Here is a 20,745-nt window from a genome sequence, read left to right as displayed (position 1 = left end):
ACCCCCCCACCAAATTTCTACTCTTCTTCCATTGTTCCCCCAACCTGAGCAAATGACACATTCATCTGACCAGCAGAAATCTGGGAATCACCCTCCTTACCTTCACCCACAGCCTCCACTCAATCACTAAGTCTAGTCAGGAATATTCCATCACCACATATATCTCACTAGCGCTACCCCTTTATAGTCACAACTGCCTCCCTCCCCACTATCCCTGGCCCCTGACAATCACTGATCTCTTCTCCATCTCTATAAACATGCCGTTTCAAGAATGTTACATAAACGGAAGCATAGTGCCCTTGAGGTCCATCAGAGTTGTATCAATAGTTTCTTCCATTTTATTGTTCGGTAGTTCTCCATGGTATAAATATATCCCCATTTATTTAACCATTCACCTACTGCAGGACATTTTGGGTATTTCCAGTTGTGGGCTGTTACAGATAAAACTGCTATGAACAAACATGTACAGACTTTTGTGTGGACATGTCTTCATTTCTCTGGGTAAACACCCAGGAATACAACTAATGAGTCCTATGGTATGTGAATGTGTTGTTTCAATGTTTTGTTTTGTTTTGTTTTGTTTTGTTTTGTTTTGTTTTGTTAAGAAACTGTCAAACTCTTCCAGAATGGCTGTGTCATTTTATGTTTCCACTAACAATGCATGAGAGTTGTAGTTTCTCTGCATCTTTGCCAGCATTTGATATAGTCTATTTTCTATTTTAGGTGTTCTTATAGGTGTGTAGTGATATCTTATTTTGGTCTTATTTTTCATTTCCCTAATGGATAGTGATGTTGACCATCTTTTCATGTTCTTATTTACCAAGCAAGTTACTATTACCAGTTAGATGACATGTCTTTTGACATTCCATGTTGCAATTGGATTGTTTGGAGTTTTATTATTATTATTATTATTATTATTATTATTATTATTATTATTGAGTTTTGAGAGTTCTTTTATATTCTAAATATGCCTTTTGTCAGACATATAGTTTGCAAATATTTCTCTCATTCTGTACTTGTATGCACATCTTCTTAACACAATCTTTTACAGAGCAAAAGTTTTCAATTTTAATGAAGTCCAATTATCTTTTTTTTTAATGGATTGTGCTTTTGGTATTATATTTAAGAACTCTGCACCAAACCCTAGTTCCTGAAGATGTTCTCTCATGCTATATTGTAAAAGTTCTAACGTTGTACATTTAAGCCTATAACTTAGGATGTAGGCAGCATGTAGGTGCATCTTGTTTTTTCATCCTTTCAGCTACCTCATGTGTTTTGACTGCTAACCATTTTTATTTCTTATTTTTTCAGTTGCTTCTTTCATGTTTTTGCTTATTTTTCTATCAGAGTATTCAACTTCTTGTTGTTTATTTTAACAGCTCTTTACATATGAAAAATTAATGCCTTATATGTGTTGCAACTATTTTTCTTGGTTCTCATCTGACTTAATTTTAATTACAGCATCTTTTTGTGCAATGCAGTTTTTGTAATTAAAAAGATTCATTACAGCCCTTATTATTTGTCTTTTTGTTCAGACATAATTTCATCTACATCAAGACAAGACAAATATTCTTTTCTGTTTTTTTCTCATTTTATCCCCCCTCCTCTCTAGCAAACTTGTTAACCCATTTGTAATTTATTTCAGCTTATAAAAAAAGGCTAAACTTTTATTTTTCCTCCAATATGGTCCTAGGACATCAAAGCTCCACCTCATATTAGTAATCTACATTGCCATGACACTTCACAGAAAATCTCAGTGTAGTTTACAAAGAATTTAGTGTTATCTTTCTCAGATATTTTTATTTTTCCATAACCTATAAAATATCTAAATTTGTCACATGTGCAGAAAATTGTGCTTCCTACCATCACTTATCAGTAAAGTTAGTGACAATTGCAAAGGCTTAGTATGTTTGATGGTAGAGAGTATGGGAAAGTAGAGTATTTTACTTTTATTGAGGTATGATTTACATTCAGCAAAGCACACAAAACTTAATTGTATAGCTCAATGAATTTTTACATACATATAGTATATACTCATGTAACTACCAAGATCAATTTACAGAACATTTCTAGCAACCTAGCAGACTCTCTCATCTCCCCCAAAGGTAGCCTCCATCTATTCTGGCTTTTACCACCTGAATATCAAAAGTATAATTAGCTTTGCCTGTTTTGGAACCTCATATAAATGAAATTATAAAGCATGTGTTCTTTTGTATCTGGCTTATGTTTTGGAACATTATGTCTGCAATTTTATCTGTGATGTTGCACATAGTGGTACTTTGTTCTTTTTCATTGCTACGTGATTTTCTGTTGCATAAATATATCACAATTTATCCATTTTAATGTCGAGATATATATTTATTATATATATTATATATATGAATTTTTTCAGTTTGGGGACATTAGGATAACTTGTATACATCTTTTGGCAAATGCAAGCATTTATCTATCCTTGGTTCCTACCAGAAGTAGACTTACTGGACCATAGTGTATAAATATATGTTTATACATATATATTTTTAAAAGTACTTATATAATTTTCTACTTCCACCAACAATGTGTAAAAATTCCAGCTTCTTCATCTACACTGGGTATGATTAGGTTTTTTTTTTTTTAATTTTAGCCATTATGGTAAGAGTGAATGATGTCTCATTGTTATAGAATGTCCATTTCCCTGGTTATTATTGATGTTGAGCATCTTTCATGTGCTTATAAATCAGGTGGGAGAAAAATCTCTTATTTGAAGTGCTATTCTAGTCTTTTGCCCATTCTTTCAACTAGATTGATGGTATTTTTTATTGAATTACAGGAGTTCTTCATTTATTCTATATATGAGTCCTTTGTTGGAAATATGTATTGAAAATATGTTCTATCAGTCTAGGTTTGCCTTTTCACTCTCAATCTTGTCTTTTGATGAACAAAATTCTTAATTTTAATAAAGTCCAGTTTACTAGTCTTTTCTTTCATGATTACTGCTTTTTGTGTCCTGTTTAAGAGATCTTTACTTTCTTCAAAGGCATGAAGATACTCTCGTGTGTGTGTGTGTGTGTGTGTGTGTGTGTGTGTGTGTGTTTTCTAGGAGCTTTATAGCTTTACTTTTTACAATTAAATCTCTGACCTTTCTTTAATTAACCATTGGGTGTGGTGTGAGCTAGGGCTCAGGTTCATTTTTTTTCTCATACAGTTGGCCCAGCATCATTTATTGAAAATATCATCCCATATAAATTGAACTTCAGTGTTGTCTTTGCATAAGTCATGTGGCCATACATATGTGGGTTTGTTTCTAGACTCTCTTTCATGTTCCATTGGTCTTCCTATCCTGATGTCAATTAAAGAGTAAACTTTAAGGGAGGTGTACTTAACCATAATAATGACATAAAGTAGTCTGTTGACCCTGTAGGGGTGTTAAAACCCACACCCTTAGATTATTCAGGCCAACAAGGCCCACTCTTCCCATCAGGACAACTCTAGTATCAGTACTTCTCTTTAGCACTCTGATTTTCAGTTTCCTGTGATTCTGGAGACCTCTACTTATCTTGTGTTTATTGCTTGTTCATGTCAATGAGCTTAGCTTTGCATCGAAATGCCTAGATGATATATGCTATCCAGCAGTCCTTCATGTTTTTTTGTAGCAAGAGAGTTTTCACTTTGTCTAATTTATGATTTTGTTGGAAAGGAAAAATGTCATCCTTAAGAAAAAGAAAAATCAAAAAGCAGAGGGCTGAAAACAGTGTGTGAAATTGTATCTGGTATTTAGCACTGCTCCTTAAAGATAAAGGAAAGAACATAACTTTGACAGTTCTTGACTATCCTAAAACTTCTATCTTGGTGCTTATCAGAGAATCTCAGAAGTCCTGGTCCACGGATGGATGAATGGGCATAATCCTGGTTTTGACATGTTTCTAAGATGCTGTGACTGCCCCATGAGGTTTCAAAAGTGAGTTACTTTCTTACTAGATATTGCAAAAGCATAACAAAAAAAATTGTCATTTCTTGTTTTCATAATTTCCATTCTAAAAATGGTTTATTAGTTTCTCAAATTTGTCCCCCTCTTTAGAAATATTATCAGAGAAAATCTACGGTTATTTGGACTAGCTTTCAAAGCCTGTGCTTCGTGTAACTTTAAGGCAAAATCTCCATGTTCGAAATTGTCTAAATTCAAATGTGAATTTCCCATAGTATGTTTAATAATGTTCCTCTTTTCATTTTAAATACTCTGTATTTTTAGAACAGGTTCACAGAAAAATTGAGAAGAAGATACAGAGGTCTCCCATATCCTCCCTTCCCCCAGCATGCACACAGCCTCCCCCATTATTCCTCTTTGTTTATAAACCAGTTGGCCTTAAGAAGCTATTAAAACCATCAACAAAATGAAAATGCAACCTACAGAATGGAAAAAAATATTTTCTGTATGTAGTATATTCAAAATACATAAAGAACTCATATAACTCAATGGCAAAAAAAAAAAAAAGCAATGTCATTTTAAAATGAGCAAAGGAATTAAACAAACATTTTTTCCAAAGAAGACATGCAAAGGGTGAGCAGGTGCATAAAAAGGTGCTCAAAATCACCAGTTATCAGGGAAATGTAAATCAAAACCACAGTGAAATATCACCTCACACTTATGAGAATGGATGTCATCAAAAAGACAAGAGATAAGAAGTGCTGGTGAGGGTATGGAGAAAAGAGAATATGCACTGTTGATGATAATACAAATTGGTATAGTCACTGTGGAAACAATATGATGTTCTTCAAAAAATTAAAAATAGAATCTTCATATGATGTAGCAATTCCACTTCTGGGTATGTATCTGAAGGAAATGCAAACACTATGTTGAAGAGATACCTGCACTCCCATATTTACTGCAGCATTGTTCACAATAGCCAAGGTGTGGAAACAACCTAAGTGTCCATCGGTGGATGAATGGATAAAGAAAGTGTGGTGTATATATACAATAGAATATTCAGACGTAAAAAGAAAAAAAATATGTCATTTGCAATAACATAGATGGACCTCGAGGGCATTATGCTAAGTGAAATAAATCAGATAGAGAGAGTCAAATACTATGTAATCTCACTTTTATGTGGACTCTTAAAAAAAAACACTCATAAAAACACAACAAATTGGTGGTTGCCAGATGCAAGGAGTAAGGGGGAAACAGGTGAAGGTGGCCAAAAGATACAAACTTCCACTTATAAGATAAATAAATTCTAGGGGTATAATGTATAACATAGTGACTATAAGTTAATAATATTGTATCATATACTTGAAAATTGTTATGAGAGAATATTTTAAAAATACTCATCACAAATAAATGAGTAGCTATGTGAAGTGATAGATGTTAACTAAACTTATTGTGTTTATCATTTCACATGTTGTACACCTAAAACTAATACAATGTTGTATGTCAATTATGGTTCAATAAAACTGCCCTGCCATGTACTAACTGAGGATTTTTCAAGTTACTTCCTTTCTTTGTACTTTCATTTGTTCACTAGTTTTTAAAAAGGTGGCAGTCATATGTGTACCTACCTCTTGGGGTCGAGGTACGGACTGACCCAGGAACACTGTGCTTACAGGTGGATAGAGCAGTGGTTGGCTCACACTCAGTAGTTAAAAGTAAGAACTATGATGAAAACACCAATATTAACCACTCAAAGATATAACTGTCTATCTTTTTTCAGACTCCCATAAATGTCACACCAACTATCTTATTTTTATCTCTAAGCTGAACCTCAGGAGGAAACAAAACTCTTATACTCACCTAGCTCATTTTTGCATAAACTTGAAAGATCATCTTAGTCTTTAACTTTCTCAAATACTGGAGAAAGTGTTTTGTGTCGTTTTCTCCTGCTCCCTCAACTAAAGTCTCCTTTCCTCTCTTCAAAAGAAAAAAAAAGAGAGAAACAACAATTGGGAAAGCAACATCCTCAGAGTTTCCTCTAGCCCAAGCCAACTTCATTTCCATTTTGTTCTCCAGGAGGAATAGACCACTCATCTGCTCATTGTTCTTCTCAAAAAGGAAGTTTAGGCTAATTCACAAATTCTGCTAAAGTTAGTTTTCTGCTAAGCTTTTGCTCCCCACCTTTTTTTTTTGTTTGGTTGTGTTTTTTTGTTTTGTTTTTATTTTTATTTTTTGGACAACTTTCAGCTAAGCAAAACTATCTACTGCATTGTCAATATCTACAGATAGTATATGAGGTGACATAAGGCATACCCAATCCTCTCCTGAGTTTATAATGTAGGAGCACTAAGAAAGACACACATTAAAAGTTAATTACATACATTTACATAATTAGTGCTAAATTGGTAGTATAGAAAATAAGGGATACTCACATTTGGTTTGATCATAAGTACTTTAGTGGAAAGAGTGTGTGCTATGGAGCCAGAGAGATGGGCCTCAAAAACCAGTCAGAGGGCAGGTTACCCAACTGAACAATCTTTGAGACCTTCAAGTGTCCTTGGCCTCCTTCTGCCTGAAAGCCACAAGGGCAAAGATTCTGCCATTCTGATTGGAGCAAGGACTAATCCTCAGGTTGAGGTAAGGTGTGGATTATGTGGTCTGGCATGAAGTTTATGGATGGTCATAAGCCAACCCGTAAGATCCTATCTGTTATTAAGTATGTGGGGTAGGTAGAATGGCCCCCAAAGGTATCTTAATCCTCAGAATCTTTGACAATACTGCATTATTGGCAAAAGGGACTTTGCAGATATAATTAGAGTTACTAATTTAAAATTAAGGGATTGACCTGGATTATCCAAGTGGACCCAAATTTATTCAGACGACTCTTGAAAGCAGAGAACTTTCTGTGGCTGGATATGGCACCATAAGGCAAAATGAGGGTCTCAGACAGACAGTCAAATGTGATATAGACTTGGCCTGCCTTTGCTTGCTTTGAGAACATAGGAGTCACAAGCTAGGGAATATGGGAAGCCTCTAGAAGCTAAGCATGACTCTCAGCATCAGCCAGCTAAGACCCAAAGACATTTATCCCACAACAGAATGGAACTGAATTCTGCCAACAACCTAAACAAGCTCGTAAATGAATTCTCAACACACACACCCCAGCCTCACAGTAGGAGGCCCCTACCAGCTGACACCTAGATTTTGGCCTTATGAAACACTGAATAGAGAACCCAGACACGCCTGCCAGATTTCTGACCTACAGAACTGGGAGATCATCGTTAGGTATTGTTTTAAGCTCTGAATGTAAATTGTTATGGCAATGACAGAAAAATAATGTAGTCAGATTTCAGATACATAAGGAAGAAACGAGGCCCTTCAGATGCCACCTGGAACCTAATACCTTGCCTGACACTTGTGTGACATCCAGGTTTTCAAAACAAGTCTCCATCTTTACCTTCTCACAAATGCCCTAAAGAAGGCAGAGGGAAATTTATCCATTCAGTTCTTCCAGTGAAGAGCCCAAGACAAAATGAGGTTCATGATTTGTCTACGGTGGCCTATCTGCTTTGTGGGAAGACAGAGGTTAGAAATCGAGACTCGTGGCTCCTAGCCCAGAAACCACCAGAGGAATGAGACAGTAAAGATCAAATTGTTTACTCACCTTTCTATAGATGGCAAATATGGTTCCAATGGAAGCTAGGCAGTCAATGTTGGAAGATCCATCCAGTGGGTCAAAACAGACCACATATTTCCCCTAAATACACAGACAGAAGAACCACTGATCAGGTCACCTTCTAATCAACACAGTCTATGTAACTGGTTGCGCACAGCAGACAACATGAAACTAAAAAGTGATTTTGAGAAAGGGGACATCCTTATCAAAGAATGCAATTAGATAAAGGGGAAGAGCATTTCAGTATAAATGACTTAGGCAGCTCAGGGCCCACACCACCATAACAGATAGTTGACATTTTCACAGGGTAAAGAAATTCCCACCGCCTCGCAATAGCTCTCTTCCTGCCTCTCCTGGCGCCACCCTCTCTCCTACCAGGACCCACAGGGACTTGGAGCTGCTGAGGGTGTGAGGGGTAACCAGGTCTGAAATGGGCACTTGCAATGAAGAAGTGGGCAAGCTAAAGAGAAACTTGGACGTGCTCCAAGTTTATCTTTCTGAGCCTCTTCCCAGATAGGTTTTTTTCATTTTGGAGCATTTTTGCCAAATGAAAAAAAAATATTTTTTTCAGAAAATCTCAGAGACATACTCTAGGGTCTCTGGGTCTGTCTTATTAAGAGAGCTGGTATGCATAGATACCTCAGGAGAATAAAAATACTCTTTTAAATTTTGCTGCATCCAACCCACCTGTCTCATGTGAAGACCAGAAGACAGAGCAGGTGGGGTCTTGCAATACCATATCCCTCTCACCCACCCATATTGCTGTCACAAGCTGCCCTCACCAACATTCCATAGAAAGATATCACCAGATACTTTTAAAAAGTCTCCTTTGTGCAAGGTCCTCTGAGAGTCTTAGTGATGGGGACTAGAGTCTCCTGGCTAATTATACATGGTAATAAAACAAAGTAAAATGGGAGTCACTTCTTCCACCACTGAAATTACTTTTCACTGACTTAACAATGAGTAATGCCCTAGCTTAATTTGAGTCTTATTTCCTTTTTTCCTTGCTCAACAGGGGTGGGTGGGGTAGGGGGCATAAAAAAAGTGGTATAATTCATAAACTTGAAAATTTCTAATTCTCCCTGTGGTCAATCCAATTTAAGTCATTCACTTATTCATGTAGTCATTCAACAGATATTTGGTGAGCATCTAGCATATGTTGGAAAGTGTTCAGGAACTGATATGGGAGCAGGCATAGGATATTGAAGAACTAGCATGAAGACTTATATAGCTCAGGCCAACTGGGAAAGGAAACGATAGATGAGATGAGAGAGATAATTGAAGGTCATATCGGTGGGAATCAAAAGGTGGAAATATAGGTATGATTTAGCTGTAATTATGTGGGACAAGAAGAGCAAAATATTTTGCACAGTTCTTTGCATACTGTAGGTGTTTAGTAGATTTGACTTTACCTTTTCTGTACTACCACCTAATTATAAAGAAATGGCACTTTGTCCCCAACACCCGATGTATAAATCAAGGGTCAATAGTCCCAGCATTTATTTCGTATTACTGTACTGCAGCTGACCATGAGTTGGATTTTTTGGGCACCAGCAAACATTTCTCTTTAGGAAACTGTTCACGAATATGGACCCACCCAGCCACGTCCTAAACTAACCAAGTTTACCGCTATATTTAGACAAGTGAGTGTATCATCTTTGCGATCTCTTTTCTTAGTCTCACATTGTGTCAGGCATGAAGAAACCTCTGTTGAAACCACAATCCTCCTTGAGGAAGTATATGCAGGGTGGGGAGGGGTTGAGTGAAGTGGGAAGGGGAAGAGTAAAAGCCGTATAGTATGGCTCTACCAGCGACCTCTACTTTTTACTGAACTTGATGATTTTAAAGTTCCCTAAATTGTCAGCACTTGTTACTGGGAACATGAAGTGCTCACGCATAAACCTCATCCACTGAGAAGTTTCAGTAAATCACTCTGATTCATTTCCTGATAAACTACTGTCCTGCCATGGAGTCTTTTTTTACTAGACAGCATAAGAAGTATGCAACTTTTTTTTCCTGAAAATGAAAGCTAAGCAGTAGAGGAAAATCCCAGAAACAAAAGAAAAGCAAGGCAACTATCTTCCCAACTCATTAGCACTGTCTAATGCCAATGGAACCGCATCCAAGTTCTGGCACGCACCCTCTTATCCTTGGCGGTGATAATCGCCTCTTTATTCTCTTCTGAGACCAGAACACAGGTGCTGTAGGAGGACTGGAGCATGTTGATCACCAGGGAATTGGATAACACATCCAGTTTCTTCACTTCATCCCCAGTCACGTTCACGCTTCCCGCGATTCCATACCTGGGAAGACAAAAAACAAACAAACAAACAAACAAACAACAACAACAAAAAACTTTAATGACTTCACTAAGGGAGCCTGAACTCCAGCAAAGAAGTCCAGACACTAAGACACAACCAGTGTTTCATTCTTTTCCTTCATGGTTCCTGAGTCTCCAAATTATAAGCACAGACCAAGTATGTCATGTCCCACAGCAGTGATTGTCAACCTTGCTTCCTTTACACTTCGGGGATACTGTCCTATTCCCTTATTCTCCTAATATGCTAACCAGACTTCAGTCTTACAGTATTACAGACCTGCCCTCAGCACTGTGAGGTGAATAGAGAGAGTTATAAGTCAGATAGCATCATCATTAATGGCTCCAAAAAGTAAAGGACCATGACTTTCCAGCCCTGAGATTTCAACATTTGTTATTTATCCTCGAATAGCCTGCTGGGCTGAATTAAAAATTACCCTGCTGTAGCTTGGCATTACTTGAATAAAAAGAAAGTTTGGGGACATACCTAACTAATTTAATTTGGTTCTTCACTACCTTTTCAAGCAATATCAGAAAGAGCACTACTATAAAATTTTATCTAGAGTCTTTGTGTTTTAGAGCAGGAGTCCCCAACACAGCAGGAGGTGAGCAGCAGGCAAGGAAGTGAAGGGTCATCTTCGTCTGTATTTGCAGCCGCTCCCAGCCCTAGCATCAATGCCTCAGGTCTACCTCAGATCATTAGGCATTAGATTCTCATAGGAGCACTGCTCCCTGGTGCCTAAAAGGTTGGGAACCGCTGCGTTAGAATATTAATATGCAAAGGTCTCCTGGCTTTCACCCTTGTGGGAGGGATCTTTCTAAAACTTGAGTTAGATCACTCTTGTCCAACTAGAGTTCCCAAGTCCCCACAGTGAAATGGGAATCCTTCAGGCCCCACCCAGGAAGCCCTGTTCCCACAGTGGCATTGCCTCTTATTCCTCTCGCCTTCACTCGGCCAGTCTCAGCCTCCAGACCCACAGGGCACACACCTGCCTTACGATCAACCTCTGGGTTTGCTGCCCTGCTTTCCACACTCTTCCCCCCTAGAGCCATGTGGCTATCATCCCACTCAAGCCTTTTGCATTTCAGCAGCCACTAAGGTCCTGTGGCAACTGGCACTCAGCCAGCTGCTCCTTTCTTTTTCACCTTCACTCGTAGTGCTCCCGCGAAAAGGATGCTTCCTGCCCACCCTCAGATTTTTTCTTCTGGTCCTTCTGACCCACTCTGGAAGCTTCCCTGGTTCTCCTTCATGTTCCAACCACACACCAGGAATATTCCTCCCATCAAATCCAAAGCAGCTCACGATCTGTTCATGGCATTGTCTTTCCTGATGGATTGTCTGCTCACTGAGGCAAGAAGTGTGGCTACTGTATCTGTTTCCACAGTGTCTGAGGACATAGGAGATGCTCAATACATGTTCACTGAATAATGAAGAAAGAATGGCAGGAAATTAATCTCTCTTTCTCTTCCTTTTTAATGCCATTTATTCACTGAAGGAATCCTCAGGTAGTCTAACAGTTAGCCAGGGTTGAGAACCACAGATTTAGCATCACGGGGGACAAGTAATTTCCCATTCTCTTCCCTGACTGACAGCCTCTCCTCTCCCCACCGCCCTCCACCTATCAACTGATGGCCTGTTGTTATGTGATGTGCTGAGCCAGCTGCCTTGAAAAACAATAGTAGTAGCCAGGCCTCAAAAAGTGTAGCTCGTAGTTCAAAATAAAAGCAAATAACTGCAGCAACAAAACTGGGTTATTTTACACTGGAATGTAAGGGGACCACAAACCCAAAATCTTGTTTAATGCGGATTACTGAGATGGCTGCTGCTGAAGAATGAAGAGCTAGGGTACCCAAGGCCCATGGTAGGCAGAGCTGAGAAACACTCTCTCTGTCCTATGCTCCAGCATTCCACCAACCTCACCCTTACTCACCCTCGACAGGCCTTCTCATACTTCCTCTAGATACAGAGTGCCCGCTTTGTCCACCCACACTCACACCCCTTCTTCCAGAAAGAATGGAAGCTCCTTCACAGTGAGGCCTAACTGCCTGACAAGTGCTCCAAGTTAGAGCATGGGTGAAGGGGTGCTTTATAAATGCTAGAAAGACAATACTTTCTAGCATTATAACTACCACTAAAGCTCTCTTGACCATTTTAAAGTGACGTGTTCTGTCATTTTGACAGTAAAGCAGAGGTGTTCTATTAGTCTCTTCTTCCTACAGCCTGCGCCTAAAAATGTCTTCCCCAAAAGAGGAAGCAAAGGAATGAAGGGCTTGAGGTCCCCTAAATGGGAAGTAGCAGGAGCGGGTGAAAGTCCCATTCTCATGAGCAGATTTGCTCTGAGACAGAGGGCAGGCAACTTTTTAGCACTCTGAGAAGCAATCCCAGGGTCCTCTTAAAATAATCTCAACAAGTCTACAGCCACGCCACCCTGAACAATCCCAATGTCTGATGTTGGAAGCTAAGAAGGGTTGGGCCTGGTTAGTACTTGGATGGGAGATCACTTAGGAAGACCAGGTGCTTTATGCATAAATAATAATAAATATATATTATATATATATAATCATCATCTTCATTTCATCTCAGCATCTCATTAGAAAAATGGAATTTCTAGCCAATGAGTTTCTCTCGCTGCCACTTTCAGTGTAACAGAGGGGCCATAGAAAGAATATCTTTTGAACTGGGAGAACGTGGGGCCTCTGCCAGACCGAGGAAAATTCAGCGCCCCCAGAAAATGTGGAATCCTGATGTCTTGTTTCTGCGGGCTGTGCCTGCCACCTAGCGGTCTGTCTGCGCCATCGACCAGCCAGCTGGCAAAATTCCCCAGGTCTGCGCAAGGCGCCATGGCAATAAGGAGCATTTACTGAGCATTTACCATATGACTGGCACTGTCAAAATCATCATCACATGGACTTACTAATCCTTACAATAACCTACAAGTTAGGGTCTATTACTATCCTCTCCATTTTACAAATAGGAAACTGAGGTTCTAACGAGAGTTGATCATTGCCTATGATCACCTGGAAGGAAAAGCCAAGTCAGATGAACACCTTAAGTATTAAACTCCTGGGTCCACTTCATCTGTACACTCAACAGCCACAGAGTCAGTCCTGCAGCAGACTGATACAACTCCACCACAGCAGCTGCTGCCTAGCCGAGCGTTCTGCCCAGAGCAGGAGCCAGATGAATGTGGGTGAATAATGCTGAGATGTCAGCAGACAGCAGGGAAGGGCACTAAGTATAGCAGGATCCATATACGAGAAGAGGCAGAGTCACTGCTTAGTCACTCAGCAGGACCCATAACTGGCGGGAGCAAGACAGAGGCAAATGACTGAAACCAACATTCATGAATGTCCTTAAATGTAGTTTGGCCAAATGAGGTAATAATACAGTAATAGCAATACACACAGAGAAAAAGTCTACCTCAAGGCACCTTAATCTGGATCCTATTGCTAGGTCACGAAACCTTATATAAATAATTCTGTAACTATTGTGATTATTACATCTTGTTATATAATGCTATCATATTTTTTGTTTAAAAATTACTAAATTGTTAATAATAAATATTTTAAATTATTGGACTTTATTATTTCTTTATTTGGGAGAAATAATAATAATAGGCCCCCTCAACTTCAGAGAGGACCTCCACTGGAATTACTATAATGAAAAGGGAAGCCCAAAGAAAGACTGCTTCTTTTTATTACAAACTTAAACTGGACACTTGGCTGTGTTGATCAGAAGCCGAAGCCTGAACTTGGCTTCATTCCGTGCTTGAACAAAGCCCAAAAGAGAACAAAGTGTAGAATGGCGTGCATTTCCTCCTTCCAGGCCCAGCACCTCCCAGCTTCCTGCCCACCAAGTGGAGAAGAGGATGAAGAATGAATCACAGAGCAGAAACAAAAAATTGTTTTAAAAACAAAAACTCCTTTTGATGGTACAAAAGGAGATGTAGGCAGGGGCTCTGGGAAGTTATTTTGTAAATGATTACTAGCTCTTAACATATTGGGAAAGGTAGTGACAATAAAATGCTCACATCTGAAAAGGGCATAAGGAGACCTCTGAAGTTTCCTGGCTGTTTCTTTGTGCCAGTGAGAATGCAAATACAAGTCACAATAATTCAATACATGTTTCAGTGTAACAAGCCACTGAGCTTGTTATCTTTATAATGTATGGCAATGTGAAAAAAATATATATATATATATATATTTCCTCCATAGCATGTCTCTGTTCCTTTCTTGAAACAAGTCAAAGTTCCCTTTATCAAATCCCACACGACAGAAACTTTAAAGGCGGCTTTCTACTAGGGCACACAGGCAAATAGCCTTTGACCCGGTTTCCTGCCCTAGCTCCTGCAGCTCTACCCACACCCCACCTGGGCCGGTTTGTGGACCCGCACCTGCCCCCCGAGACTCACAGGTTGGCCAGGCCGGCCTTGCGCACTGCGGAGGAGATGGCTTTGATGGCTGTCAGCATGGAGTTCAGCAGCTGCGTGAGCTCCCCTGTCCCTTTGGCCTGACGGCCCCTTTCCATCACATAGCGGGTCAAGGTGAGCATGTCCGTTTCGAAGGGGCTTCTATCTGTCATTGTGGCAGGTAATTTTTCAAATCCTTCTTTTCCCCCTGCAGAAAGCTTTGTTTGTCTCTAAGAGCTGTAGCTCGGTGATATCAGAGCTGGCCCAGGACCTTTAAGGAAAAGTGTCCTAGCCCACGTGATCGAGGTCACTGGGCAACCCTCACGGAAATCCTTCTGACATGGCGTGCTGCCAAGGCACCCACCATATACAAGCTGTAAATAGAACCAGGCAGCCCAGAGATACACACCTACTTTCTCTTGGTGAGCTCTTTTCTTTAAAGTTCCTAAGAAGCAGCTATTTAGTAACAGGTGGGAGATGAGAAATCCAGCCACTAAAAAAAAATGACCCATAAAACCCTCTTATTCAAGGACTGAAAAGGATTTTTCACATCTATCTACTGCAGAACCTGATTCCCTTGTGGTTTATAGAAGGCAAATTGGCAGATAGCTTATCCAGAGTATAGGTGACAGTAATTATAATGGCAATCCTGGAACTTCTTAGCCAGGGTTCTTTCATATAAGTTGGAAAAGAATGTCTTTTATTTCTAAAAAGCATGCATGACAGGATGGATATCCATAATAGATATCCAAATCAGAAAGAAAAATTTCTATTCTTAGCACAGTGCCTAGCATCAGGGTTATTTTTATCAATCTTTCTACATTTTCACTTTTATAACAAAATAATACTTGCTTACTGAAAAGGAAACACAACAGAAGTATATAAAGAAAAAGTGAAAAGCCTTACCATAAGCCCAACCCCCAACCTACTCCCTAGAAATAACTGCCTTTACAGCTGGTAGGGGTCTGTATTGGTAATAAGCATGGGTGGAGGTCTGCATAGGGTGGTCTAAGCATTTTCTCTAGGGGCAGACAGATCTGGCTCTGAGTCCCTAGCTAGTTACCTGCTAGTTGTATGAAGCCTCAGTTTCCTCACTTGTAAATGAGGAGAATGATAAAACATCTACCTTATAGAGTGGTTGCGAGGATTAAAGTGATAAGATGTGCTTTGCACATAATAGATGCTCAATACTTGTTAGCTATTATTACCCTTACAGTATTTTGATGTATATTAACTATTATATATACATATATAATTCCATTTTACAAAATAGTAGAATATGCACATTGTTCTGCAATTTGATTTTTTTCTTTTGACAGTTATTTCAATCAGAATGTGTTTAGCTACAAGTAATAGAAAACTCACAGCAATTTAAATATGTGAGGATTCATTTTTCTTATATTTTCTCATGAGTCCACTTGGAGGTGGCTATTGGCATCTATTTAGCTGTTCAAAGTTTCTATTAGGGACCTCTGTCTCTTCTCTATAACCCTTGGTCTCCTGGCTTTTGCCGCCATGCTTGTCATCTCATGGGTACAAAATGACCACATAGCCGTGAACATCTAGCCCACACTAAAGACCTATACAGAAGAGAAAATGCAGCTCCAACTCTGTCAGTTCCCTCTTATTAGGAAAGAAAAATTTCCCCAGAATGCATCCCTTCCCCCCACCCCAGTAGACTTTCACTTACATAGAATTGGCTAGATCTGTGTCATATGGTGATCTCTTGCTGCAAGAGTTGGATCAATCCATTTACAGTGTCTGCCTTAGCAAGACACCTTGGAAATACATTCACATCAGTACACATAAAGTACTGCATTCCAGTGCATGGACAGTTAAATTATTTTGGAAACATGTTCTCTTCAAACAATGCTGCAACCAGCTTTCTCATCGTTGTGCATGGACTTATACCAGGGCTTCAGTAAGATGCAGCTCTAGAAGAACTGCTGTATCACAACAGTTTAATTTTGGACATCACCAGCATCTAACCAGAAAACTCTTTTTCTATAACTTCTGAAAATTGTGAGTACTGTAGAATGGAACTTCCTTTGAACTTGATGAGTCATGTTGCCATGAATAAATAACTAAGTTTTGTCTTTCACATGGGAGATCAACCACAATTCTTCAGACATAATTATAGAAGGAGTTGTGCCTGGCCGTTAGGAGTTCTGGATCAGCAAATGACTGCAAGATGAAGAGAGTAGCCCAGTTGATTAGTTTCCAGGTTTCATTTGAAATCTAACTTTGTCAGCTGATTAAGGGTTTCCCTCATGATGGTGCAAAGCAATGGCACTCAGAGTGGACCATCACATCTTCCCTAGAGAAATAAATACATACATTCACACAAAATCCATTCACAAATATTTATGACAGCTCTATTTATAATTCTCAGAAACTGCAGACACCCAAATGTTCTTCAAAGGTAAATGGATAAACTGTAGTATGTCCATAAAATGGAATACTACTCAGCAATGAAAAGGAATAAGCTATTTTTCCATGTAGTACTGGGATAAATCTCAAAGGCGCTGTGCTGGCTGAAAGAAGCCAGTCTCAAAACAATATATGCTGTATGATTTCATTTATATGATAATCTCATAAAAACAAAGTTATAGAGATAGAAACAACTCCATGGTTGCCAGGGAGTAGGGATATGGGGAGCAAACAGAAAACAGAAATATTTTACCTGATAGAACTGTTCTATATCTTGATTATGATGATAGTGGCTTGATATGTGTTAAAATTTATAGAACTGTACATTTTTTAAAAGTCTTTTTACTGTAAAACAAAATATAAGTGGATCATGGACAGTCTGCAGATCATACTGGTCCATGATGAGGTAAATTGAAAGTATTTAGAGATTTCTATAGCAGTTTTCCTATGTTATGTTTGTTCTGATTATATTTATTAAAATGTAATTTAAATCTAACAATAAAATATAATTTAAACTTAAATGAAATTACAATCTAACACTAAACAATTGGTGCCTATATTTTGTAGCTATTTTTTATTTCTTTTTTCCAGTAACTTATTTTTACTGCTTTAACCATTTTTAAGTGTACAGTTCAGTGTCATTAAGCACATTCACATTGTTATACAACTATCGCCACCATTCATCTACAGAACATTTTTCTCTTCTCAGAGAAAACTCTGTACCCATTAAAAGACAATTCTCCATTCTCACTCAGTTCCCAGCCCCTGGTAATAACCATTCTACTTTCTGTCTCTATGAATTTGACTACTCTAGGTACTTAATATAAGTAGAATTATGCAATATTTGTCCTTTTGTGACTGGTTTATTTCACTTAGCATATCTTCAAGGTTTATCCAAGTTGTAGCATTTGTCTGAATTTCCTTCCTTTTTAAGACTGAATACCATTCCATTTTTTAAGATACACTACATTTTGTTTATCCTTTCATGGATCAGTGTACACTTGGGTTGCTTCTATCTTTTGGTTATTATGAATAATGCTGCCATGAATGTGGTTGGACAAACATCTGTTCAAGCCCCTGCTTTCAATTCTCTTAGCATACATACCCAGAAGTAGAATTGCTCTATCACATGGTAATTCTATATTTCATTTCTTGAGGAACCACTATGCCTTTTTTCTTCAGTGGCTGAACCATGTAAAACATTTCCACCAGCAGTACACAAGGTTCCAATGTCTCCATGTCCTTGCCAATTGTTGTGATTTTCTGGTTTTTGATAATAGCCATTCTGAGTGTGAAATGATATCTCATTGTGGTTTTAATCAGCATTTCACTAATAATTAGTGATGTTCAACACCTTTTCATGTATTTACTGCCCTGTCCAGTAATTCTTTTTATTGTGTTTTACAAAAGTATCTGTTTACAACAGATTGGAAGTGAAACAAACAACCCGGTACTTTAAAACAACTACCACAAGAAGCACTGGTGCCCAGAACACTGTAGATATGAAAAATGAGCAAAAGACTGAATAATTTGGGGATCAGGAGAGAGATGTATTAGTTAGTGTCACTTGGAAGTAGTCAACTACTCTCCCATAAAGGAACCTGAGGAAAAGGCTGCTATTTCTGCCCTCATCTTAGCCAAGTATGACAGCTGGGTGCAGCAACATACCCCTTTGCAGCTACATTTAAATGTTAGAAGTTCGAGTTACCCAGTGATCTAAAATTGTAGCTGATGACCTTTCAGCAAATGCCACAGTTCTTTCAGGACACACAAAGGGGTGGAAACTAGTAGAGCAGCTGTGTTAGAAGCCCAGAAGAAGGGAGAAGTGCATCCAACTCACATTTATTTCAGTGCCACTGGTACACTGGAGACCACAAAGCTATCTATGGCCTTGCTTAGTGAAAGATGCTCACAGACCTGAGTCTAAATCTATAAAGAAAAGCACACCCTCCTGACAATTGAGGCCATCTTATTTCTGCGTCAGGGCCCTTTACCCAAAGCCAATGGTCTAGAATGAGACTCTGGAGTATCAACAGAGAGACCATTCTTTATTAGCAAAACTCTGCTAAGATGTTTTACATACACTCTCTCATGTAATCCCAACATAAGTTTTATTGTTTTAAAGTCTTTAGTCAGAAAAGGTTTTATTACAAGAAACAATTCCATCAGGTAAAAATGTAAAAAAAAAAATGCAATTATAGTAAAATGTTTTTAAAAATCTGCACTTTTGCTTCCATAGGACTACTGTACTTACTACATACCTGAGCAGTAAACATTAAATGACTTTTAAACAGAAGGAATCTGAATCCTTGCAGATTGCACCCACTTTTTCTCACACACTAATAAAATCAGCTTGATGCTTAAGCAGCAACTTTGTGGGATAATAGAAAACAAAGATGGAAAATAAAGAATACATTTTCTAGTTTCCTATAACGTAGTTATACCAAGTCCAGTTTTCATTGTGTAAAAAACATACAGGAAAGTGCTACATACATTATTTAAATGCAAAAACAAATTAAAGTGGGACCGGCATATGTAAGGTCTATATTTTAATTTCATAGTACTCATTGTGCCTTTTACTTATATTCTCATCATATTATGCTTTTTCCTTAAAAAAAAATTTTAAAGACATTTTTAGAGCAGATTAGGTTTACAAGAAAATTGAGAGGAGATATAGAGATTTCCCATTCTCCCTGTGCCCACACATGCATACCCTTGCCTGCTATCAACGTCACTCACCAGAATGGTACTTTTTTTTTTTTTTTTTACCAAGGATGAACCTACATTAAAACATCGTTATCCTCCATAGTCCATAGTTTACATAGGACTCATTCTTGGTGTTGTACATTCTATAGGTTTGGACAAATGTGTAATGACATCTGTCTATCATTATAATATCACTCAGAGTTTTTTGCTGCCCTAAAACTTCTTTGTGCTCTGTCTGTTCATCTATACCCTCCCCCACCTTATCCCTGACAACTACTGATCATTTTATTGTCTTCCTAGCTGTGCCTTTTCCAGATGTCATGTAGTTGGAATCATATAGTAGATAGCCTTTTCATATTGGTTCTTCACTTAGTAATATGTATTTAAGATTCCTCCATGTCTTTTCATGATTTGATAGCTTATTTCTTTTAGCATTGAATAATATCCCATTGTCTGGATATACTAGTTTATTTGTCCATTTGCCTACTGAAGGACATCTTGGTTGTTTCTAAGTTTTGGCAATTATGAATAAAACTTTTATTAACATCCTTCTGCAGGTTTTTGTGTAGACATGAATATTCAGCTCCTTTGGGTAAATACCAAGGAATCGAATTGCCAGATCATATAGTAAGAGTGTATTTAGCTTTGATAGAAACTGTATTCCAAAGTGGTTGTACTATTTTACATTCTCATCAGCAACTAATGAGAATTCCTATAGCTCCAGATCCAGTATTTGGTGGTGTCAGTGTTTTGTGTATTCACCATTCTAATAAGTGTATAGTGGCATCTCATTGTTATTTTAATTTTCACTTCTCTGAAGACACAATTTGGAGCATCTTTTCATGCATTCATTTGTCATTCATATTTCTTCTTAGGTGAGGTGTCTTTAGGGTCTTTGGCTCATTTTTTCATTAGGTTCTCTGTTTTCTTATTGTTGAGTTTTTAAGAGTTCTTTGTATATTTTGGGTAAGAGTCCTTCATCAGATCTGTCTTTTGAAAATATTTTTTCCCAGTCTAGGGCTTGTCTTCTCATTTTCTTGTTATTGTCTTTCCCAGAGCAGAGGTTTTTAATTTTAATGAAGTTCGGCTTATCGATTCTTTCTTTCATGAATTGTGTCTTTGATATTGTATCTAAAAAGGCATCACAATGCCCAAGGTGATCTAAGTTTTTTCCTATATTATCTTATAGAAGTTTTATAGTTTTACATTTGGGTGTATGATCCATTTTGTGTTAATTTTTGTGAAGAGCAGAAGGTCTGTGTCCAAATTCATTTTTTTGCCTGTAGATGTTCTCTTGTTCCAG

General features: G+C 38.3%; 1 protein-coding gene across 1 annotated transcript in view; it reads right to left on the bottom strand.

Moving 5' to 3' along the window:
• The window catches only part of FBP2 (fructose-bisphosphatase 2), a 31,393-nt gene extending 15,255 nt beyond the window's left edge, over nt 1–16,138 (bottom strand). Inside the window, exons 1-4 of the mRNA XM_016159476.2 lie at nt 15,997–16,138; nt 14,310–14,799; nt 9,721–9,883; nt 7,569–7,661 (exon numbers count right to left, since the gene is read on the bottom strand). Coding sequence (XP_016014962.2) covers nt 7,569–7,661; nt 9,721–9,883; nt 14,310–14,479 — 426 coding nt within the window. The 5' untranslated portion in view covers nt 14,480–14,799; nt 15,997–16,138. The remainder of the gene's footprint in view (nt 1–7,568; nt 7,662–9,720; nt 9,884–14,309; nt 14,800–15,996) is intronic.
• Nucleotides 16,139–20,745: the final 4,607 nt, after the last annotated feature.

The sequence above is a fragment of the Rousettus aegyptiacus genome, unplaced genomic scaffold, assembly GCF_014176215.1.
Source record: "Rousettus aegyptiacus isolate mRouAeg1 unplaced genomic scaffold, mRouAeg1.p scaffold_m13_p_3, whole genome shotgun sequence".
NCBI classification, from domain to species: Eukaryota; Metazoa; Chordata; class Mammalia; order Chiroptera; family Pteropodidae; genus Rousettus; species Rousettus aegyptiacus.
This window is presented reverse-complemented; position numbering and strand designations above follow the sequence as displayed.